At 36.7% G+C, this 25,467-nt stretch overlaps 1 protein-coding gene across 10 annotated transcripts in view; it reads right to left on the bottom strand.

Moving 5' to 3' along the window:
* Positions 1–25,467, bottom strand: part of MEF2C (myocyte enhancer factor 2C) — a 120,845-nt gene that overhangs the window by 32,604 nt on the left and 62,774 nt on the right. For 9 of the 10 annotated variants that reach the window (XM_054651916.2, XM_077171938.1, XM_077171939.1 and 6 more), the window contains one exon: positions 3,724–3,867. In XM_054651916.2, the coding sequence (XP_054507891.1) occupies positions 3,724–3,867 (144 nt within the window). Of the gene's footprint in view, positions 1–3,524; positions 3,663–3,723; positions 3,868–25,467 lie in introns of all 10 variants that reach the window. The other variant, XM_077171942.1, reaches the window with a different exon arrangement.

Consider the following 25,467-nt stretch of genomic DNA (forward strand, 5'->3'; position numbering starts at 1 on the left):
ATCAGTATTAAACACTACATCTCTAGGTACAGTTCTCCAGATCTCTGTCTAACTTTATTAGTATTATAAATTCTTCACAAAGAACTGCAATCTCCTGCAGATTCCCCATGGGTCATATTGATTCCATTTCAGCTTCATGGACATTAAAGTTTCTGATGCACTTGTATAATATATATATATATCAGTAGTAGCTAGGGAGGAACTGAGGCCATCAGAGGCCACAGAACAATTCATGTCCATACTATTAAGCTTTCTCAACCTCAAAAAAATCATGACTACATGTAGACTGACAATCGGGAATTGTTCCTGGCCTGGACTAGCAACCAAACAAAATGAAGAAATTGTCTGGGAGAATGTTATTTGACATCAAAAGGTGCTGAAAGCCTGGTGGGGACTGTTCAAAAAATTCACCTCAGAGATAAGCACACTTCATGCTACTTTAGTATGTTTTTTGCTTTTTTTGCTAATTCTAATATAGACAACGTCTACACTGTCATGTGTATAAAGTTTGCCATATTTTGCCTATTTTTCCCCCTTCCTTTGTCTTTTCTCCTTTGGACACCACTGCCAAAGAGGGCAGATGGCTCACCAGAGATGATACTGCCAGTGTACAGCACGCAGTGTTGGATGCTCACTCCACATGCTATGGTCCATGTTGCCAAACAAAGTGTTGGACACTTAACCTCCTTGGAACTTAATAGGCCAAACATTCTGTGTTAAGTATTGGTTTTATCCCCCCATGTTCAACCAGGCCTTCATTTATTTAGAGACAGAGATACTTACAGCTTCCTTCTAGTGGGCTATTTCTCTCTCCTCTGCTTTCATCATTCTTACGAAATTTACAAATAAGTGTCTAATTTCTATCAGAATGTTTAGAACAATATGAATGCTTATCACCAGAAAATTATCGGAGGAAACATTATTGGGCTTAGCTGTTAGGAGCAAAAGCCAATATTGTTTTTATTTGGCAGCAACTTTTTTATGTTAAAAAACCAGGCAGAGGCAATGCATTGTTTTATATATTCTGTAAGTAGTGATTTAGAGACTTGACTCAGTGACTTTATTATTAATTTTGCTTTCTTCTCCCCAATTTTCTTGGCTACCTTTGATAATCACAAGTAAATGAATATATCTTCCCTGTCTTAGTTATTCTGATTTGTCCAGTTAAGGATATTACTGTATAAAATACATAATATTTATATATAAAAGCAGATAGTTACAAATTTACATTAAGTATAAGTTGTGGTCTCAATCTTGCCCATTGCATCTCGGCTTATGTCAAGAGAAGGAGTTTCTGTTGCATTACCAGAGAATATCTACTGTTTCTTCCTATTGTGGTAAGCAGCTTGTATAGAGGACAGAGGCCCTGAGCTCAGCTTGTGATGCAGTCAGAGGATGGCTATTCTGTCTTATATGAAAAAATGCTAACATTTGCTGTTCTATATTTCTGAAGTGTCTCTGAAGTAATTACACAAAAAGATTAATACACTGCACCTTATAACCTCCTGAAAGGTAGGAATCATCAATTAACTCCTGAAGTAGGACTATATTTGACATCAAAAAGTTATATTAAATGAAAGCAACTGGAGTGAAATTCCATTGATTTTGGGAAAACAAAACCGATATACCATGCTCAGATTAACTGTCTGGTTTCCAAATCTTATATATTTCCTCATTTTACAGAAAAGACAATTTTCCAAATGCTAATGGAGGTAAAGAAAGAGATAGAACTCACTACTATGAGAATGAAGTTTTTTCCCTAGGTTTTTTTTAATGTCTTAAGATTTCGGATGATTATAACATGACCTGTTTTGTTAGGAAAGAAAAGAAACAGGTAGCGTGAGATTAACAGATGTTCTGAAGGATCATTCAAAATACATTTTTAAGGCAGAAAACTAGCTTGATGAAAATTCTGTCAGTTTGATTTGAAAAAGTCAAGTCATCCTTGAAAGAGAAACAGCATAAAAGAATGACAGTTGGTGAGATTTTGATGTGAAAAAGGGTTAAGCAGTCTGGCTTATAACAGTCTCCCTAAATACCGCAGTCATCATTTGTCAAGCTGAGTTGTATCCTGAGAAACCAAATTAATAGTGACAGCTTTAGAGTTTTTTTGTTCTGGGAAAAACAGCTTTCCAAAAGAACCAAATAAAAAGGGAGGTAAAAAAAATGGGATAGATCTGTATTCCTCCCTGAGATTCTACACATATGTTGGGTACCCTTAATCAGTCATTTTATATATTACTTTATCAAATTTGGTGCTTTTCTAATCTCTGGGAAAGTATTATTTAGTGTCCTTATATTTTTCCAAAATATTTTTGGCCTGATGTAAGAACTTCTTCAAATTTTAATTACCTTGAGTGAAAAATCCTTCTGCTGAGACTTAATAGAAAGAACACTTAAGAGTGCTTGAGACAGAATCTGAGCCTCCTTAAGAAGTATCCTCATCTTAGATGTCAGATTTTGTATGTGCAATTGACTAACAGTACAGAAGACACTGTGCATTCTGGGTATCCAGACAACATTTTTGGTAGATAACCATGCAACCTTTGTATGGGAATGACAAATGAACACATACAAATTATCTCTTTTTCTTGTCTTTTAGAAATAAGAAGTTACCTATGCAAATTCAAATGCTTCTTTGGGTCTTTGCAAATATTTGGTTTCCTACTTTGCTTTCCACAGACATTTGGAAAACCAATCAAATATAACCTCCAAACCTCCATACTTGTCATCTTTAAAAATGTAATATTAAACATAATAACAAATAATTCATCCTTTGTATGTCTCGTGCAAAACAAATAGGACATGCAGAGTTATTTCTCTTAGATATCTGGCAAGGCATAGGACTGATTGTTAGAAATTTTGACTCAGTTAAAAAAAAATTTAGCTCATGTTAAAGCATTAAAATAATGCTGATGAGGTCAAAGCAAATTCTCTGATAAAGCTATAAAATCACCCCAACACACAAACATGTCTGAGACCTGCCATTAGGCTCTCATGCACTCTGTTTCTTGCAGCGAGCAAGAAGCTGTAACCCTTCAGTGCTGCAACTGAATTTAGCAGAAACAATGGAGAATTGAATTTACACATTCTAAACACACTAATTACTAGATATAAAGCAATTTCAGTTTAACATTGTTTTTCCTATATTGCCACAGAAAGTATTCTGTCAATTTGTTAGTCTGTCCACAAAGAAAGATTTCCACTGTTATTTTTTATGTATAATTTGGGCAAGTGGTGTAGTAAAACACTTCTGTAAATTAAGTGAATATAGTTCATATGCATATATTTCCCTTCCTTCTGTAGGTTTCACCCATAATAGGCTTTGTCTGTGTGTCAGAGTTAGAGACTTGAAAGAAAAATATGCCGTGTGAAATTTTCTCACCACAGTGCTTAGTTATATATTCGGCTATTAAAGCCTCTTTCTAGCTGAATTTATTTCCTTAAGAAGCCAGAACTGAAAGGGTTATGATTTGTTACTGCGTCAGTTATCAGCAGACAGCCATCTAACCTTTGGTACTTACAGGTATTTTATGGCTCTTGATCATATTATCAAATTCTTCATTAATTTTTTTGTATTTTTCTTCAGTGCGTGGGGTGAGAGCATAAGAGGAGTCAGGATCAGGGCTTTCACAAGCTTTGTTTTCTTTCTTGTGCAATGCCTGCCAGATTCAGAGAAATATCAGAAAGTAAAAAAAATGAAAAAGAGTTCAGAGTACTTACACATAATCTTTGCCTGCTGATCATTAGATCAATATCTTCATTAAGTTTTCTGTACTTGTCCTCGGACTCAGGGCTGTGACCTACTGAATCATCTGCATCAGGGTCTGGACTGTCACAGCCATTAAGTCCTTTCTTTCTTAATGTCTGAAATAGATAATTTGGGAAGTTCAATCCTTGACATGGGCTGCAAGAAAGACTCAGCAGTGTTAAAGAAACACAAACTGCTCATCATAGAAAAATGTTAAATTATGCTTTAAGGAAAGAAAGTCACTAATGATCCACCACACTGATGTGTGGTTTCCAATAATGAGTAAGGACCATACAAGACCTCGTTCTTCTGAAGCTGGTACAAATCAATAAAGAATGAATCTGGTAATTAACAAAAAGTTAGTTCCTATGCTAGTATGTCCCCTGCTTCATGATTCCCATATCCCGCAGCATTAAGAGTTTAGGCTAACCACAGAATGCAATTTATTTTAACATAAACCAAACTTAATATATTTATCTATAGTTTACCATTGAATACACTGATGTTCTTATTTTCTTTTAAGGAAGATGCAGGAGAAGCAAATGGAAAAAGAATTGAACCTGCAACAAATTTGGGAATCCATTTCTTCACAGAGGAAGAATAATTACCCAAATAGAATTCAAGGACTTTAGCAATGTTGTTCCTAAGTCTATGCTTGTGATAGGACAAGAGGGAGGACAGAGTTGATGATAGGGTTATGAAATAACAATTAAGAGCTTCTAGACATGATGTTTACTTTTTATTGACTACACTTAAAGTGCTAAAAACGCACAGGGCTAGAGCTTAATGCACAGGAAAAAGCACAGGAAAAACATATGCTTAGTGAAAAGTCAAAATGAAAGAATTTCAGGTTTAGCTACTCAAATACACGCAACCATGTTTATAATCACTAAGACAGGAGAGTTGAAAAATCTTAGAACCAGGACTGAATCAGTAGCTTGCAATTCAGAACAGTTGTCTGGCTTCAAAAAGGCTTTAACTGATCTACCTTTACAGAGCCCCAAAGAACATAGGCTATATTAAGGCAAAAGAATATGAGAAGAAAGTGTGGACTCCTCAAGTACAAGCAGTATTACATAAAGCAAATGTATTCACAATTTCTCATATTTAGTTTCAAGAATGAGTCAGTCAAAAACTCTTCAAAAACTACTTGGCTGTCTACAAACTTTTTAAGTTAGCTTGTAGTCCGCTCTGTGCTGAAACCTGGCCAAGCAATCTCAATTACAATGAAAATATCACATATTTTGTCTGTTAGTAAGTGGCTAATGTGCACTGTCTGTCAATGTGGGATACTCTGGTGGTATCTTTTTGCCTTCTCAGAATGGTTGTGTATCAGCTTTTTGTTCCTTCAGAAATTGTACATTTCATAATTATTTTTTTTATGACGATGGTCAGCTTACTACTGTTACTATCCCTAAATATTATAATGTCATGCCATGTCAATGTTCTCATACTGATGAAAACCCCCTGAACCTTCCATTTTCATTGACTAAACAAAGTGATGGTGATCTGCTCTATGAGATCTGAGCCTTCTAATCTCCCATTGCAGACCTCTGAAACAGATTTAGGTATTTATGAAAGGCTGGCCCAATGTAGATCTTTCTTTTCAAACTTCATATCTATAAAGACTTCAAGTCAAATCCATGAGCTACTTCCTTAACACCAATAAAATTATAATCCATTTGAATAAAAACTTGAGATGCTAAAGCAACCCGAATAATTCCCTACACCTTTTTCCACTCCCCATGCTCTTTTATCTTTTAAATGTTAAATGTTCAGTTAGCAGAACAGACATAATACCACATGATATCTACTGCTAGCAGCTTGAAACAACCCAATTAGCAAGAGGGTTTTGCAATCAGCTGCTCTTTAATAGATTTAATAGACACAACAAAATACAATATAAGCAAAATGTCTCATTGCAATCTCAACTAACATTCTTCTCTTCACATAAGCACGGAACAGTTGTCCTCTGAATACTTAAAACATTCTGTTTCAAACTTAGATCAAGCTGTCCAGACATGAAGATCAGCATACTTGGGACCATTTCCAGAGCTCATATGATACACTGATCAGTCCTGCTGATTCCTATGGAGTCCCTGAGGACAGATGTGGATGTGAGCTGGACTAAATTACTTCCTAAACTTCAGGCTTTGAGATGTCAGACAAAAAGAAATATGAAAAGAGAAGAAACAGAGGAATGCTTTGTAGCCTTTTTGAATCTTTTCCCCTCCCATTATTCACAAATCGTGCTGAATTCACAAGACTGTGTCTGTGAGAAGCAGATGCATCTTGCCCTCAGCATACTCATAATGCCTTAAAGTTCTGAAAATGATTTTTTTTTTGTTGCTATGGTGGCTTGTAGAAGTTTGGGGATGCACTGCACCTTTCAGATGCTCAGAAGAGGAAAGGCAATGGGAGCCAACATATGTCTTGCAACAGTCTCCAAACAGACTGGATTCCCTCCCATCGTAGAAGTACTTTTATAGATATTTATTTTTACATTTTTTTCATACCTTTAGAAAGCAGGTTGGTTGCCACACCAGGCAGAGAAAAAGCGATCTATTTTCAGTAGAAAAGCCAAGATGGAAAGTAATAAATTGTGTCAATATTCTACCCAAAATTAACTTTAGCCCTAAAGAGAAGAGGCAAACCTTTCCCTTGCAAAAAAACATCAGTCTTGTGGTTTTGGCTGGTACCTTGGCTGATGGTGCAAATCAAGCTCAGTAATGCAGACCACTGGCTCTCTGCCCATCAGACCTCAAAAAAATTCAAATCAAATCAAATCAAACAAATACAGACACAAACCCTTAACCCCCATCTAGATAACACTACAGAAATCCCAAACAAAAACAAGGAAGTATTTCAATGAGATGGGTTAAGGCTAAGCAACAGGAATTTCCACATATTATTTCCACTAAGAGGCACAGCTCCTAGCTTTGTGAGTGCTGGAACTAATGCTTAGTTCCCTGTGAATTTGATTTGGGGTAAAGTGCAATATGCAGAAAAGATCTCTTGTGGAAGGGTCTCTGGGGATTTCTCTTCTCAGTATTCATCCTTCTGCTGATCTTTGCTGCTTCTGTTTGTCACAACTTGGGTTGAAATGCTGCCTTCAGCTGGGAGTCTTTCTGGGAGTAATATCTGGTTCTCTTTTCTTGCACAAGAACATACAATTTTCCTGAAACTTGTTGAAATTTCACTATCTTGGAGACCCCTCCCTTTGTACTAGATTTGCTTAGCAATGAATAAAACATGAAGTTGTAAGGGAAAAGACAGAAGAACAGATTGGTAGATTACACAGGGGCAGGAACACACAGGCTCACATCAAAGTCTTCCTCCGGAGAGGAGAGCAGGCTGGAAGTGATGTGTTTAAACTCTTCACTAAGGTAATGAGTTGTATCAAGGACAGAAATAATGACCCCGAACATATCAGGATTATCTCTGCCTCCTCAACATGCAGGCTAGCTTTCCCTATCTTATTACTTTGTTCATTATTTTACTTTCCTCCGTGTCATTAACTACCACATTAAACCTCTCTTTTTTTTTCCTTCATTTTTTCCATTATTGGTGTGCTTCAACACAAGTTTGTACAGTGCAGGTAAAAGTGATGCTGACCAGTGTCAAACTGATTAACCATTTTTCACAAGCTCTCTGGACTTTGTGTCAAGATTTCCTCCTCTCCTCTATTTAGTGTCACCTCTTGAAAGAAGAAGCTGGTTCTGGAGTCTTTGACAGTCTTACAGTCATTTTGAAATGATTTTTCTTATTGTTGAGTTGTCATAGACTCTTACAAACTCTAGAACAGACCTGTCACATCCTCCTGGAGATTAGCTAGCTTCCAAAGATTTCATGACTATTCTGGAAATTTTTAAAAGGATAAAATAACACAAATGTATAGTGCATTGCATTCTAGAGAACCCTAAGGCAGATTTCAGTTATTTTTAAAGAAAATAAGCTATTTTTCAACTACAGAAGCTTCACTTTTTCCAAGCAATTAATCAAGTAACTATATTGGACTCCAATAACCTGAAATTAGCCAAGGCATATGAAAAACAGAATGGTCAAAGGAAAACAACCTTTGGCTGAAATGTGCTGTGCCAGCAATTAGCCTAAATCCTACTCTGTAAATCTCAGAGGAGAAGTGCTATTATAGTGACATGCTGACTGCTGCAAAAGAGAGTATAAACAACTGTTTGCTTTCATTTCATGCAAAACTTATCATCATTATGGAAGCTCAAAAGAAAATATGGCAGTAATATCCAGGTCTGATTTTATCAAGACAATGAAAATCATTGTAATTTTGAAGACTTTTGAGGAGCAAAAGCTTTTCATTTTCCTAATCTAGTCTCTGTTTCTGCAGTTTTATCCTCCAGATTTTTTTTGGTCTTTTTTAGCATCTCTTTAACGGAATGAGTGGAGAAGGTTGGAAATGATTTTATTTTTTTCCATCTTGTCAATTAGTTTGTTCATCTTTCTTTTTAGTTGGTTTATCTGCTATGGGGCTGTAGCAGCAGCTCTCTGATCATAGAGAGAAACACAACTTTCCCAGGTATCATTCTGGGAAAAGTCTGTGAGAAGAGCAGAGAAAAGAATGAGAAACAATTCTTATCTTAACTTACTACACCTAGTAATGTAAACATGTAAAATATATTGTAGAAATTTGTTCACCAAAGAATAGTTTCTTAATTAACTAATACTAATAGTATTTAAATTAGAGGACCTATTAAGTCCAACCATATCATAACTATCTGAAAAAACAATAAGTTTCTTAATAAATAATAATCAACCTTCTATAAATACATAGAATCTATATAACCTATTACCAGTCCTGGCCTGTTGCAATGCCATGGAACTGCTTCTCATAGCATTTCAGGGCTTGGAAATGCTCACAGTATAGGTGCCAAATTAAAGACTAGGTCAGCTGATGAGGTTCCCAAAAGATTCAGATCAGCCCAATATGTTCCTTTTTGATATCCTCTGCAACAAAGACCTAACAAGGTTAGGTTAACCACTATCTTCATTTGTGTGATGAAAAGTATGATCTCACTGGGTCTTCTTCTGTAATCAAATTTTACAATATGGAAAAATTCAGAATTAAATGTCTATTTCTAAAAATTCCCATATCTTTTATGTTGTCTAGAAACTACCACAATGATCTTTCACTGACAGACCCACTAGTGCCAATTAAGAGTTGCAATGTAGTAAATTGTATTTCACTGTCAGAAAAAACTCTCAAGTGCCCTCCATTTTCACTAGCACTTTCTTTGCTGTATCTGGATGGAGTAAATCTTTTAGCCTCCAATTACAAATGTCTTTTTCTCTTTTCTTTTTGCTGGAGCTACATATTTACATGGTAAGGCAGAAAATAGCCAATTTCAAAGGAATTAAAGGCTATGTGTTCAACTGCTTTATCATTTATAGACATTCTATGATTCCAAAGAACCCAACCAAATTTATGGAGGTCCCTCAAAAGAGCAGAAAATATTTAGACATGGGCGTGATTCATTTAAGCACCAGTTTGTTCTCTGTGCAACAGAAAAATTGAAGTTAGAAAGTGTTGCATGAAGAAAAGCGCCCCGCTTCGCCTTCCCTCGCCTCGCGCCTCGCCTCACCTTGCCTCGCGCCTCGCCTGCCCCTCCCCCTCCTTCTCCTTCTCCTTCTCCTTCTCCTTCTCTTTCTCCTTCTCCTTCTCCTTCTCCTTCTCTTCTTCTCTTCTTCTCTTTTAGGATGAAATTTTAGGATGACATTGCATGATACAATTTATGGTGCAATCAAGTAATGAAAGATTCTACTGGAATGAAAAACTCAGAGGAAGAGATTGGTTGCTATGGGAACTACCCATCTGAACTTCCTAACTTACATGTAACTAATGTCTCAAATTTTATGTTTCATTAACACAAAGTTCTTAAATTTTTACATTTAATAACATACATAAACCAGTACGCTGGTACTAATGTAATTTAATTGTATATTTAGGAGAATAACATAAAACATTATTACAATTATGTTATCTAACAAACTCCATGCACACAAAAATGTATAGAAGTAATACAGAAAAATGGAACCTTTCTTCCCTCTTTTTCAAAGATCATAAAATGCTTTTGTGGTTTGTATTCCTTTTGAAAAAAGCTACACAGCTTATATAAAGCTGAACTTTTATAACCCCGTGCTAATATTTTTGATACTACTTTACTGAAGTTTCAAATTAAAAAATTCCATAAGACCATACGTATGCCTTCTTTAAAAAAATACACATAAATGTGCTTTTCACAACATTACATCAAACCCTCTGCTTGGATTTGCCCTTCATTTACACATGCCAAGTGATTATTCTCACCACCTTCAAATACCTTTTCTAATCACACTTCCTGAGAAACCAAACAACACAGACACCTTTGCCAGTAACACCTGCTTCTCTCTGCTTAGAAATGATCGAACAGTGGATTTGACAGTACACAGTACATATGTACTTCAAGCTCATCAGGGCATGAGATCTCTACCTGATTACAGAGTTCAGTCTATCCTCTTTCACTCACACACTTGTGTGCTAAGGTGTCTCTGTAATATTCTGCCATATTTTGCAAACAAAAGCTGTTTTCTTAAAAGGGCACTAGGATAGTGGGATTTTTGCTTCATTGTTACCTAGAACTCAGCTACCTAACTTGGGTATGGGGGAGCTTTGGAAGCCAGTGCACCTGGTGCAGCCCCAGAGCCCCTAGGACTTGTCTCTGCTGATCTTGCAGCCTGGATCAGACTGGTCAGCACCACCACATCTCCTGCTGCCTCTTTGCATGCCTCTCATCTATATCAGAGAGCACACCTTGTTGCGCTGCTGTGCCTATATCTCCCTTCTGGAGAGATGATGAGGCTGGAGATGGGAAGATTCCAGATGTTTGCATGCTTTCTAAACAAGAGAATGCAAAATCTCTTTCTTTAATGCTCAATCTTGCCAACTTGCAGGGGCTCTTCTTATAAGTATTGACTTAAATTACACTGGATGACTTTGGCTTTTCAAGTATAGAGAGCATGCATCAGATTCAGAGATCTCGCAGCAGCTAAACTAAACCACATATATTTTTGTGATTTTCTCTGAAAGAAGCAAGCACGAGGACTCCAGCATTAAAGCTTTCTATTAAAATTTCTGCAAATGCATGCTGAAGAACTTGGTCTGTTCAGCTGGTGAAGAGGAGACTAAGGTGAAAAGTTGCAGTCTACAACTTCCTCATGAGGGGAAGAGGAGGGACAGTCACTGATCTCTGTGATGCCCAGTGGCAGGACTCAAGTAACTGGCCTGAAGTGGTGTCATGGGAGGCTTAGTTTAGATATTAGGTAAAGATTCTTCACACAGAGGGTGGCTGGGCATGGGAGGAGACTCCTCAGACAAGCAGTCACAGTGCCAAGCTGTGAATTCAAGAAGTGAATGCTGTCAGAATTCAAGAAGTGTTTAAACAATATTCTTGGGCACATGTGATTCTTCAAGAATCACGTGTGATTCTTGGTCTGTGATGTGCAAGAGCCAGCAGCTGGACTTGATGACCCTCGTGAATCCTTTCCATTTCAGCTTATTCTGTGATTCTGTGTAAACTTATACCTCCCTATATTCACAATTATTTCTTGGGACATGCAAAACACTTCTGTCCATCACTTGTATACTGTTTTTAGAATTTAGATCTGAATAGTTCCTGATGTTCTAATTAAGGATATTTTCTAATCCTTTGGGCTTATTCTCATCCATCATCATGTTGCAAAAGGTCTGAAAACCCACATATCCCCCGGGGCAGCTGACATAAGATTACTACACCAACCCTCAATGCAGGGGATCACATTTCCCGGGCTCTGAAAGAGGAGAAGGCAGCAGCACCTGCTGATCCCAGCCACCCAGGAATCTATGGAGGGAGAGGAGCATCAAGTGACTGATGGTGCTGGCTGGCATGATGTGGCTGCAGCCAGCAGGGAGCGGGTCCCCAGCAATGTCACGCATCTCTGCCATCTGCACCTGTCAGTGCCAGCACCTGCTGCCCCATGGCCATAGATGGCTGTTCCCAGGGCCGCGATGATGACTGGGTACACTGCTCCTGGCTGCTTGGTTTTTTGTCTTTTCTCCCCTCATGCTACTGTCGCAAATCTCAGTTCTCATGTGGTCACAGCTACAAGAGTGTAGTGTTTGCACCTTGCAGATATATACATATAAATTCATGTATGTATATCTTTATCTATACATACATATATATATATATATATATATATATACATATGCATATATGCATACATACCCTCTACTAAATCACATCTCATCACCTTTTATTCAAATCTAGTTGGATTTTTAAAAAGTGTTCACACTTGCATGACCAGCTTCCATTTGCTACGATGCAGTATAATGCTACCTTCATTTGTTGGTGTGCTGCATTAGTGGAGTTTAAAAAAGAGATGTTTCTTCAGACAAGACTGGCATTTTCTAAATAATGAATTCACATGTGAGATTAATTGGAGATGTTAAGATTAGTGACATAAATGTAGGCTGACCTAGTTGTGATTACAGATTCTAATTAAATCCTCTCTACAAGTATTTGAGGTTTAAAAAGAATACTGGCTTTGAATGAACAGAATTCCTCATAAATGTTAATAAAAAATTACTGTAAAATACACATTTACACGCAAAGACTGTATTCAAATGCAGTTGAAACTTCTGTGCAGATATTTTTTCAAACTGTATTTGAAAAGAAACTCACATTCTGTTCTGTTGTATTAAAACACCTAAAACAGTCCAGATACTAGCTTTTAGTGTGTTATGCATAAAATTAGCAGATTATCTAACTTAGATCAGAGATATTCTCAGCATACTTTTGTTTTAGTGATGGAATAGTTACTTGTGCCTTTTGAGTATCGCAACGATTCTAACTCCTTACTGAGGGCTCAAAGGCCCAGACACTACTATTGAGTTATGGAAACACGGAAGATGTAGATAAAGGTAAAAATCATGAGGTTACTCTCCTTTATTTCCCACCATTCTTTCCACTTGCTGTCCTCCTATGGATGTGGGCTTTTTGCCGGATGAAGGCTAGCACCACAGCCTAGTAGCAAATATCCCATTTTTCATCCCCTATCCTTTTACAGAAAATAGACTCCCACTATTTTTTGAGACAGACTTCAGAACAACTAAGTTCGTGAAGACAAAGCTTCTATAGTTTGGCTACTTTGACTAATTCATTGGCAGGAGCATCACCATTCCATAGCCAGACCTGGAAGCCAAGGGGTGTAAAGATAACCTAAAGCCAGAATAGTTGCGTTTCTGACTTACTTTTCCTCCTTGACCACAGCAAAATATCAGTCCACTATATGCTTCCCTGATTTTTCAAACCCATAGAAATACATGAAATTTTTAGATGCCCAAGTTTTCCCTAAGCTTTATTGAGCTTGAGAAAGAGAAAGAGAACAAGATATTGGTGAGAGATAATACATTTGATTCATATGAGGTTTTGCTGTTAGACGCAGAAAGTGTATGGTTGAAAAAATAAACTTTACAGTAGTCCAGAAGAATAATTTAATTTTCTTTAGGGAATATGAGGTCCCTTAAAAATAAACACTGTAATAATCAACAGGTTGTTATTTCACTCATTCTTTTTATGTTTGTCTGTCTATAATGCTCCTCTGGCTCCAGCCTTTCTATATGAAGCACTTCAACATTTTCATTTGTGTCTAATTTAGTCAGACATATACACAAATACAAGGCTGAAAACAGATCTCACACTAGTGTAAATTTGTAGGTGGATTTTGAACAGCTGTAAAGATACCAGTCAAGATATTCTAGATGTACAGTAGTGTTACCAAATCTGTTACATCATTGTTGTTAACTCTTGAAATATAGAATATTTGAAATATGCAGGGCTTAATATAAATAACTGCGAAAAAACCCCCCCTATTTTAAGGTAGCTGATGTTTTTCCATTATATAACTGGGAACCTTTAATACTGAATGCTATATTCAAAATACTTTAAAAGTGAAATACCTTGAGAAATGTGACATACAGAAGAACATATAGCTTTACGGATTCTTTTGTCATAAAATCTCTTACGAGAAAGAATGACAGCTGAAAGGAATTATTCTTTGCATATAGTTTGAGCATTATTTATGTTTTAAAAGATCCATGAAGTTCTGAAATTATAGCTTTAAGGGCTGCTTCATACATTCTTAAAATGCAACCAACCTGGGAAAAATACATTGCCAACCTGTGTAGCTTTGCTAGTCACTAGAGTTTTCAGGAGCAGAAATGATGGGTTCCTCAGACAAATAACAGTGTAGCATATGATGTAAGTTAGTTTGGATGCAATTTTTCTTAGACTATGAGGCAAACACCTTCGCCCTCAATCATGGGGCCAGGGAACCTCTGATGACCACAAAATTTTGCTTTTCTATTTCATCTGAAAGAGAACACTTCCAGCAGCACTGAACTCTGCACTACAGACTCAGCAGTGAAAATGCCACCCAGTGAGAAAAGAACACCCCTTCCTTCAGCACCTTGGCTTTCTTTGGAGGTCTCCCATAAAAATCTTGAATGAATCAATGTTCTGAACAGGTTTGTTATTTCTCTCAGAAACTGAACATTTATTTTACAGCAGATCAAATGATAGGGTATTACAAAAGAAAAAAAGTACCAGTATGACAATGAGCAAATGTTTCTTCTATAGGAAACAGAACATTTCCTTCTATTTTCATAGTACTATAATTGTTTATTGATTGGTAAAAAAGCCCAAAGCAATATATTTTTCAAAAATGGTGAATTACAATAGAGGCTAGATCCCTGAAACTCTAGCCTCCTGTTTCTCTGCCACGTGGATGCCTTAAATAGCACAAAGCAACAACCATCAACTGAATGTTGTGCTGAGAGAGCTGTCACCAAGGAGAGATGAAAGGCTCTTCAGTAAGTTTAGAGAAAGCAAGATACAGTATTTGACAATCCAAATTGGCCCATGATTTTAACTATGGAAACAGATAACTCAAATGATGCAGAATTTCATAATTAAGATGGCTTTTTTTCCCATGTATGTAAGTTCTGTTATTTACCAGAAACGTCTGTGTAAATTGTATCTATTTTTAAACAGTTGCTAAAATCTCTAGACTATGTATTTGTCAGTTTACCACAGTGTCAATCTGCTACAAAGAAAGAACTGGATTTTGTTTTCCCATGGAAAATACTACAGGAGTGGTAAGATGCAGACAGAAAGTTTGCAAGCTGAAATTTCCAGATAAATCAACTAAACACTAAAGGAGTGAAAAAGTGCAGTCAGGAGTATGGAGATGCTCAATGAAACTCCAGAACCAGATTACTAACTTCAAAAGCTGGTCCTGCAAAACAATTGTTTCTCTCAAGCATAACTTTAAAAGTCATACTGCTCTTACCCCTCTGCTCTTCCCTTGAGATGAGTAAGCACTTCTCTCAAAAGGAGAGAATCAGAAATGGTAAAAAATGGTCAGATTCTGAAAAGCTTTTTGATAATTTTCTGTCAAGGAAATTCTAAATTTCTATTATGGCAAACTGCGCCATCATGGAGGCAGAAGCCCCTTTACATGAGATTATCCAAGGGTTAAGCTGCATAGCCCAAGTAGACACAGTTTAACTCCTGCTTCTCTTACTGACTTCCTTGTTAATTCATTTTTCTACAGTTTTCCTTCTTAAAAAGTTGAATGACCACCCCCATAATTGGGGTGCTGTAAGAAGGAAAACCCAAGCAAGTGGTAACATAGTTAGAAGTATGAATTTGGTATAGAGAAACAGACCAACCTTCACATACACCTGCAAAACGAGGCTTTACATGCTCCCTTCTGAAGCTGATAAGTTAAAAACATGATGGTCAGTTTCAGTGGTCTGCATGGGAAAGAAGGAAGCATTAGAAACAGAGTTGCTTCTAGTTCTTATCACTGCTTGAGAAAACAGGTTTGTCAGAGGCAGACTCAAGATCTAGTCAGAAATGGCCAGGACATGGTTAACAGGGTTATTAGAAAAATCATGGCTGAGAAAAGGAAAGTTCAGGAAAGGAAAGTGCAGGAAAGTTCAGGAAAGGAGAGTTCAGGAAAGGAGAGTTCAGGAAAGGAAAGGACAGTTTAGAGAAGTTCAGAAAAGGACAGTTCAGGAAAGGGAAAGGGAGAGAGAGGGAAAGGGAAAGGGAAAGGGAAAGGGAAAGGGAAAGGGAAAGGGAAAGGGAAAGGGAAAGGGAAGGTTCCAGGAAGGGAAGATTCTGGGAAGGTTCCTGGAAGGTTCTGGGAAGGAAAAGTTTGGAAAGGAAAGGTTTGGAAAGGAAAGGAAAGGAAAGGAAAGGAAAGGAAAGGAAAGGAAAGGAAAGGAAAGGAAAGGAAAGGAAAGGAAAGGAAAGGAAAGGAAAGGAAAGGAAAGGAAAGGAAAGGAAAGGAAAGGAAAGGAAAGGAAAAAAGTTCTTTATTCAGAATCTAAATGTTTTGTTTGTAAAATTTGTCTTCTGGAAGCAGTAAAAACATTTTAAATGTTAGGGTTTTTTTGCTGTAAAACTGGGTTTCTTTTTTGGACAGAATTATAGGTTTGTAAGATGTATTGGTATATTGGTCTGGCAAAGTCTTACCATCTTAGATCTTAAAATCATATGGTGATTACAGGGAGAGATCCGTGGGATACAAATTGGTCTCCACTTAGGTGCCCTAATTCCACAGGAGAGTGGAATGAACGAATGGAACAAGATTTTGGCCTGCCTAATTTTTCTAAGACTTTTTAGAAATAGGCATGAAGGACACTGTGAATATGGGTAGAATAGATACTGTTTCACTTGGTGAAAACTGTAGTGTGGGCTCTTGATCAGTTTTGATCTCTTGTTCCTGCAGCAGAAATCACTGTACAGGGCTGCCGGCTCTGCCCTGCCGTCAGAAGCTTCTCACCTCATGCCAGAATTGTGGAGCTGGAGCAGTCAAGGGGTGGGCATACATTCCCTTCCTCAGACTCTGCTGTGAAGGTGCAACTTCTAATGTAGGAAAGGCAATAAATATCCTGGGGATACTCACATCTCTAGATAACACAGGTCCTCAGACCCTCACAGAGTCATGTCACAAATAAGAAGGGGAGTTTTTTAATTAAAAACCCCAAATCCAGAGCTGCCTGGTGGACTGCTTCTGTTTTAATGACTCAACCAACGTGAAAAGTTTTGGACCATGGATATCGATAGTGTTTTGGGGACTGTGTTCCTGAGAAAAAGGGAAACATTGATTTCTGGCTGAGAAATCAGAGATATTCAGAAGCCGCTAGTGTAACAATTTTTTCCTAACATACTCAGCCTGTGTATAAGGAAGAACAATACAGGGTCCTTTCCCAACAATTAGTTGAAATCCACAGTGCAAAAGCACTATTCCCAGTCTTCTTGTGCTAGAAGCTTGGACCAACTACAGACCAAACTTGAAACCATTATGATGTGGGATGGAAAAACAGTGATATTTCTGCAGCAAGAAAATTGAGCTCATTCACTTATTCCATCATCTTGTCTATCTTCTAAGGTGTATGCAGCAATCTGCCTGCTGCCACAGAAGCCAGATCTCTTTTCTAAGCTCTGGAGAGCATTTACAGTGCAATAAGCAGCCTAGACTAAAGAGTATTACATAGAATGAGAAAGGAATACTTAAGGTTCTCTAACATTTATTCTCTAACATTTATTCTGAATACAAAATATTTAATCAGAAACTAACTGTACAAGATTGACTGGGATTACCTCAAAACAAACATGGCTCTGCCTTTTGGTATATTAAAATTAAAGATCTGGCAAGGAGATTCTGACTGATTTTAGTGGGCTCAGGCTTTCACACAGGAACTTACACTAGTGAAAGGGACCAGCAGTGTCCTAAATAACTAGAATTTCAATTCAATAATGCTAGAAAACTCTTTCCATGAAGAGGTCAAGGGCCATATATAAGCCATGAGTATACTAGAATTTCTCCAGTTCAGAAGTGGTCAAAAATTTTGGCCCTAGATTCTATATAGAGATATGCAGTCCTGAGGTTTGTCTAGATTCCTCAACATTGTGAAACTTTGAAATAAACTTCAGGAATGCTTACTCACATTGATTCCAAAATCAGCAAGATTTGTATTTCTCCCTGGGTATGGTAGATCACAAGACCCCAAATAAAACAGCAGTTGCAGGAATTGAAAAACTAAACTTCTTTTAGTTCTGCCACTCATTTGGTCGTAGAGATCAGTTGGAGGCAGACTTCAGAACTTTTCGGTTTAGTCAGGCATTTTATGCCATTACCCTTCATGAAGAAGGAAGTGGAATTAAGAACATTTCTTGCAGGAAAAAGACTGTACAGGAGTAGGTGAATTTCTCATATTTCTTTCATGGGAAAGGAATGAAAAAGTTAATCTGTGGAACAAACAAGAGAATTTTCTATAACCCTTAGGATCCAATATGTCGTCTCAAGTCCAAGCTCAGAAACATCTCCCTCGTTCAGGATACAGCTGTGAATATCTCATGAGTATTACTATCAGGTGGGTTTAGTTCTACTAGATAAAATGCATATTATTGAAAAAGGTTATTTCACAATTGTCACTTTATATTTACATATATGTAGTTATCTAAAGGGGTCCTAACAGTTCAAGGGTTCTTCTAGTGTAGCCAATTAATAAGAACCCCTTCTCTTCCTGCCCCCAACTTGAAAGCTATAAATTGTCTCCAGGACAGTGAAACGACAGTACTTCTTTCTACGCCCCCTTGGAACAGAAGCAGTTTTTAAAGTGTCAGGGTAGGAAAATAGTCAATGAGCAATGTTCTTTCTTGCTATGAGCTTATACTAAAACCACAAAGAGCAGTCCACACCCTGCTGCAATTGCCTTGTTGGAAAGAAGGGCCTTGTGACAGGAAAGGGCTATGGAATATATCCAGTAAATGGTTTAGGGACATAAAAAGCTCTGTTTGGCAATACCTACTATTTAGGCACCTGATTGTCATAGGGAATTCACAGTGTGTTAGGATCTGAGGCAAGGGAAGAGTTGGGTGCTACAGAACAGGATCCAAACCTAGCAGTGTGCGACAGAATTGTGAACGACCCAGAGCAAGCAAATGGGTTTTCAAAAATTCTATCCCTCATCAGAAGCATTAGATGCTTATCCAGGGCTACAGAGATGCCTTCACCCATATTCCTGGGTATTCAGGTATTGACTGAAGTACACTGTCCCCTCCTACAGGCAACTTTTCAAATACTTGATGAAGACACTCTTAAGAAAACTTTTCTCTTCCTGATTTTTTCTATATAACAGCTAGTGGTTAGAAACATGATAACTGGAAAGATAGGTTCTATTTCTTCTTTGATCTGAATAGGCTCAAGCCTATTGCTTCCCATATTCCTAGAAGGAATAGATTTACTCAGCTTCCTATGCTCTAGACAGTTCTAGATAGTTAAACATATATATAATTCACTGTAATATTTTGCATTTGTGCATTAAAAAATGCACAATTTGTTCAGCCAGAGAAACAGAACTTGAAAGCAGACAGAGTTCTTTGACTTGTAATAGCATTTTTGTTTGAGGACAACCTGTTGAAATTATTTGGGTCTTAAACTGGGACTGGGGAAGACTGTAAACTTTGACCCATTGGGTAAATACTTATTAAGCACAGGTCCTTAGTAATGTTCAAGGTCAAATACCATATTGTCCACAATATTCATGTGCCTCCAGATGAGGTTTTTGGACAAATGACCATTGCCATATTGTAAGGCAAGTTTAGATACTTCTGCAAAACATTTTTAGATATAAGATGGAAAGTACTGAACATGATTATGAGCTTTTATTCATGAGTTAAACAATACATGTGGGTCATGAAAATTTACGTCTAGGGTAGCAAGCTTCTTTTCAGACAGTTTACCAAAATGTAGCTTGGATGCTAAGGCACTGGTACCTGCTGGAAGGAATCCATAAAGATTCCATTTTATTGATATAGGTTTAAACATGTTAGAAGCATGTAATAACCAATCCTTGGATTATAAAAATGAAAGGAAAATTCTTCTGTTTTTTCACTTTTCATGTTACAGCCATATTGTAGGAAGCTAAATATTTAAATGAGACATTCCATTTGGTACTGCTTCTTTGCCAAAATCTTGATCTCTTTTGAACCAATCTCTAGCAGCTGAATTGTTTAAACTACTTTTGTTGACACTTCTATAATTTGCTTTCTTTGAAGAGCGTGTGTGCAATAACACTTAATTAAAAAAAAATCTTACTTGAACAACCCAAAGTAAAGCACATGATAATTTATATAATTCTACACTATAATTGTCTATAGATCACACAGGATGTTAAAAATAAATGAGTTTGAGACTTTTTTTAATCCAAGCATATCCAATGTATCACAGGTTTTTACTTTTTATGTTTCTGTCTATCACACAAATAATTAACTGTTTAGAACATACATCATGCAACGTCTTTTAATAGCTTTTACTTCTTCATTAATGGCAACCATATATAGAAATATCTATGGCAAAACAAAGAAAGGAAAACAAAACCACCTAAAGTTTTTTGGATTTAGAGGTTGCTGGATAAAAATGTGTTGACTGAAGCTGTTTTAATGGAGCTTTTCTAATGGAATGAAAAATGGCTATTTAAGATTTAACAACATTAACAGCTCTGGACTATGGACATTGATTCAGAGCTGACTATAGACTTGTGATTATTAAAAATGTAGAACAACAGAGCACATGTCTATTGGAGGTTTTATAACCCTTCAAATTTGATAACTAACAATAATTTTATTTGTCTTATATAAAAAGACACATAGAGGCCTCTCTGAATTCAGAGCAAACAGGGTCTAATCAATATCAAGTACAAGGATTGATACAAATTTTATACTACACAAATAAATAATTGATTTATAGTTTCTTACTGTAACAAGGAAGAAAAGTCAGTATATTTTGAAGTTTAACACAACTTTCACCAGAGCTATGAAAATTGTGGAAAGCCATTTCATAAAGATAGTATTATCTGTGTGCAGTCTAGGGAACAAGAGGTATGCAGGTATTTTGCTTCATGCGAATCACATGGGTAAGGTGCTCCAGCCTGAGCAGAAAATTTAAGATATTGGCTCCCCAGCAGGAGAGTAAAGTAGGCAAAAAGCCAGGATTAGACTGACTTTTCATCCCTATCCACTTTGGTGATGAAATTCCCCTTGCAGAGTGCTGTTTCTCAGGGAATTCACCACTCTGTGGCACGGAGTTTTACTTCTGAGTATAGATAAAAGCGCTACTCATAGTATGAACTATTGGGGGTCCAGCTCTGTCACCCTTACTGACACTGGGACTGCCTCAGAAAAAGAGCCCTGATCCTGCAGAGATTTGCAGGAGCATTCAATTTTCTTCTTGTGAGAAGTTTCAGTGTCTGAAAGGTGACTTCCATAAATAAGTCTTATTTATTTTAAAAAATAAGACCTATTCTAGTATTGCTTACTACAAAAAGATGCAGGATCCATAGAAAGTTTTGTCTGTGTTAGAACTAGTAACAAGGCAGATGTGAATTTTGTCAGAACACTCACATTGACATATGTCTAGGCTTTAATCAGGGACCTAATAAAACCTGAATAGTGGGCTTTGCATAGGAGAATTTTTTGACTTTTGCTACCATAAGGCTCTTTTAACCAGATGAGTGGTAGCTTAGACCCCACATCTGGAAACATTTGCATATCAAAAAAACCCATGTTCATGTGTAAGCGTATGAAGAATTGTGCACCACGTAACTGATTTTGCTCCAAACTCAGCGTTGCATAATCTTCAATACTGATTTAACAAAGAACAGTCAAGAGCTTATGGGAACACAATGAAACAAAAAGTCTTGGGTGGAAAAGAGGGCAAGGTCAGTAATTTGTATTAAAGATAGTTATGAGATAAGAGAATATGTAGTATTTTTACATTTGTCATTATCACTGCTGTGTACAAATCTGGGTAAACAACCACATTTTGTATTTGTCTTACAAAACAGGGATATTTTAATCATGAAAATTAAAAATGGGCTGGTCACAAAAGCCTTTGTGTCTGGAACACAGCTGTAAGTAGCTCACTATCTAGGCTGAAAACGGTAATGCAGGGTAGTGTGTCCTATTTTTCTGTGCTTGAAGTGAAGATACAATAGTAGAATTCAGCCTTGATAATTACTAATACACCATGCAGACACAATAACACCCTGTGTACTGCATAAAGGAATCACTTGTGGCCTGCCTCCATTACAAAGAGTAGAGGGGGCCAACATGCAAGAAAACAAAATGCTCTACAAGGGGAGGGAGACCAGTAGAGTTGATGTACCCAAATACAAGGGCCTTGATTCTTTTTAGAGTGTTTTAAGTCCCTTTCCATCAATTATCATCCTTTGTCTCCAGAATCTTATCACAAGCAGCATTACAGGAACTGAACAAAACAATACTCAGGCTCAAATAACCCTGTGAACTGCACTGACATTTCCACACCCCGTTGCTGTGTTTGACCAGGTTACTCAGGTTAAAAAAAAAAACAACCAAAAACAAAATGCAAAGATTCTGTACAGAACAACAACACTCATTCTTGTTTTAAATAACATGCTCAGCCCTTCCTGGTGTTTCTTCTGCTCCACAGTACTACTGATATCTCACACTGCAATACTGCAATGGATATGAAAAACTGCAGTACAGAAGAAGATTGACTTTCTCTAATTTGACAGCTTTTCAAGTGAAAAGTTCCTGCTTTGCAGGCTTCTCATCAGGTTTATTTTTGAGTAAATTAGATCCTGCCCTTTTCTATTCCAGTCTTCCACAGTCTTTTGGTGAAACTTGAGTTTTAGAACACTTACAGATTAAAAAATGTATATATCTGCAGAAATGCTCTGCAGCTAAGATTTAATTTTTCAGTGAAATAAATAATGTCTACCAATTCATTTTTACTGCTCTGAATCAGAGTAATAAATTTTTCTTTCTTACTGATATGTGACATTTTGAGGGCACAGGAAATCTTTGAAAAGTAACTATTTGTTTCATTCATTCATGCTAGATATGTGACATTTCATGGTAATTCTTGACAGAACACTGCAGTCATTGCTTGTCTTAAAATAAATTAAAAAACATGTGGAATGTAAAAAAAAATGAACCTTAGGAAAGTCAGCTGTTTTTGACAGTAAGTTAGTTTCTGTGAAAGAAAGCCTTGTATTTTAGAAAGTGTTTATGATCCATGAGGAAAATAAAGTGTATCCTTGGGCTAAAATATTTATTGGCACCTAGGAGTCTGAACAGAGCAAGTCAGGCCTGTGGTTTTTTGAGGGTACATTATCATCGCCTGCATTCTCAAAGGGATCAGTGAATGAATAGAGCTGGATTACTCACCCTTCTATTCCACGCCTATTCCTCTCTATTTTCCTTGGCAAGACTGACTGGCAAGCTATTTTTAGTGAGACAGTGCTCTATTTTTAGAAAAATAGCAGTTAAGACACATTGTTGGGAAAAAAAATTAAAAAAAAGAAAAACACAAGGAGGAGGGAATGAGGTTTCCCATCTCATATTTGAAGCAAGCCCTTCAACCTGTAACTTCAGGCATTTCAGCTGCTTCCAATCTTGGAAAAATAAAGAAAACTCAGAGTACAGGGATTTAAAAATAAACCTACCCTCTGGCAAACAGACCAAAATACAACAAGCTGTTACTATGTGAAACAGTGATTACAAAAGCAAAGAATGTTTCTCAGTGATTGGACTGGGATAAAACTTTGGAGCTATTAAGGTCTGAGAATGTTACACAGACATGTAAGATATTTCCAGTTCCTTAGCCAGATGTATAACATTTTGAAGAAAGAAAGTACTCTGTGAAGTAGACCTTGCTCTAAGAAATACAGCTTTAGAATTCCAGTTTGGCAAAAAAAAGGAAGAATGAGAAATTGGAAACATGTTTATATTCTGCACATATTTTTCACTTTCATCATTTCAGCATTTTGCAACAATTAATCCAAAAAATTTACTAAGTTATTAAAATATTTTAAAAGCTATTACAAAACAATAAAAAATAAAATTACATGATCCTCAAGAAGGTTAAAACAGGACATCCAGATCGCCTCCTAAATACACTCAAAAGAAGCTTCTCATGTATCATGTGCTTCAGAATTATTAATCTTGGATCCATTTTATTTTTTTCTGTCCCTTCTCTCTTGTTCCACATATGGAAAAGTAGCTCTTAGGTGAGTGTCTTTTCTTTCATTTGAGATACATTAGGCTTACAAGCTATGTTTCATGTTAACCAAATCCTTGCTGAAATAAATTATAATGAAAAGTTTTCTGGCTTTTTTGAGATAAAGCAAAATGAGAAAATTAATTGTGCAACTTTCCCGTTGCTGCATTTTTTTCATGTACTGAATTAACTTGAAATATAAGAAATCTTCTACTTTTCTTTTTCTAACTAAAGTCTCTGACTTATTAAATGCAGAATAACAAGGAGATGCAGAATTATCAAGGCGAGCTTGAAAATAGCTTGGGATATGAAGAGTCAAAAATCTCATGAGGATAAGTGGGAGGAAGGGAATAAAATGCTACTTAATGAGTGCAGTAGAAGGACTACTTTGGACACTCACTGACTGGAACAGCAGTTCCACTGAGGGACTACTTTGGATAGAATAGAATTTTCATACACAGTTTTCCAGCTTTGAAATTTTTCTGTGCTACTATTTACATGAATCCCAGGTTCATGGAATACTAAAGTTAGATAAGACTGTCAGCTTTTGTTTAGAAAAGATGTATTTCTAAAGCAATTACTTTAAAAAATGAAATCAAGATTGATAAAGTGTCTTGTAAAACTTTTGAAACCAAGATATTTTTACCTCTGAGATTTTTTTAACCAGTCATGCTTAGAAAAAAACACAGAAAAAACTCACATGAGGATATTAATTTACAAACACATTTTTCAAATTGTGTTAAGTTTCAAATTAATTGGCAAACAAAGACCAAAGGAAAAATGCTGAAGATCTTGCATTCAGTCCTTTGGTTTTGTCATACATAATGTTGGTAATAATGGTTGGGTTTGTATTTTCTAAAAATGAAAAAAGACAAAGGCATTTAAAAAGCCTAAATAGTCATCCAAAGAAAATTTTTGGCCAGTTGACTCTTTTCAAATGTCTGTCCTGTGAGACTGGTACCACTATCTGTTTTTTTAGCAACTGGTCTTCAACCAATTTACAAAGGAAATCAGTGATGCTATCCCCATTTCAAAGATAGTGAAACCAAAGCATTAAGAGGAAACGTGACTTATCCAAGGTCACAAAACAGTATTTGACAAAGCTATTAATAAAACCGAAGTCTCATGAGTCCTAGTCCAGGGCAGTATCCAATACGCTGCATTGTCTTTAGATCACCCTAGAATAACCTTAGAATAACCTTTCTTACATACAGGCTTACTTTCCATACTGTCCCAGGTCTTCAGCCCACAGTAGCTGAAAGAAATCCCCTGATTTCAGCAGCTCAAGAGCTGACTTGATGTCTATTTCACAGCTTGTTTATATGCAATATTGTGTTATGATGACAAGAGAAGAAAATACACTTATTACATTAAACAAGCTACAACTGTTGCCTTACTTTTCCTAAAAAGAGAACATTTAGAGAGTTGTATGGGTTTATTTACTATGATTATACAGATAAGAGTCTTAATTGATATGAAGAGGCTTTTACAATCTAATTAACCTCCTAGCTAGTTATTAGCTCTGTGACCTTTAGAAATAACTGACAGAA

Source organism: Agelaius phoeniceus, chromosome Z (genome assembly GCF_051311805.1).
Source record: "Agelaius phoeniceus isolate bAgePho1 chromosome Z, bAgePho1.hap1, whole genome shotgun sequence".
In the NCBI taxonomy this organism is placed as follows: Eukaryota; Metazoa; Chordata; class Aves; order Passeriformes; family Icteridae; genus Agelaius; species Agelaius phoeniceus.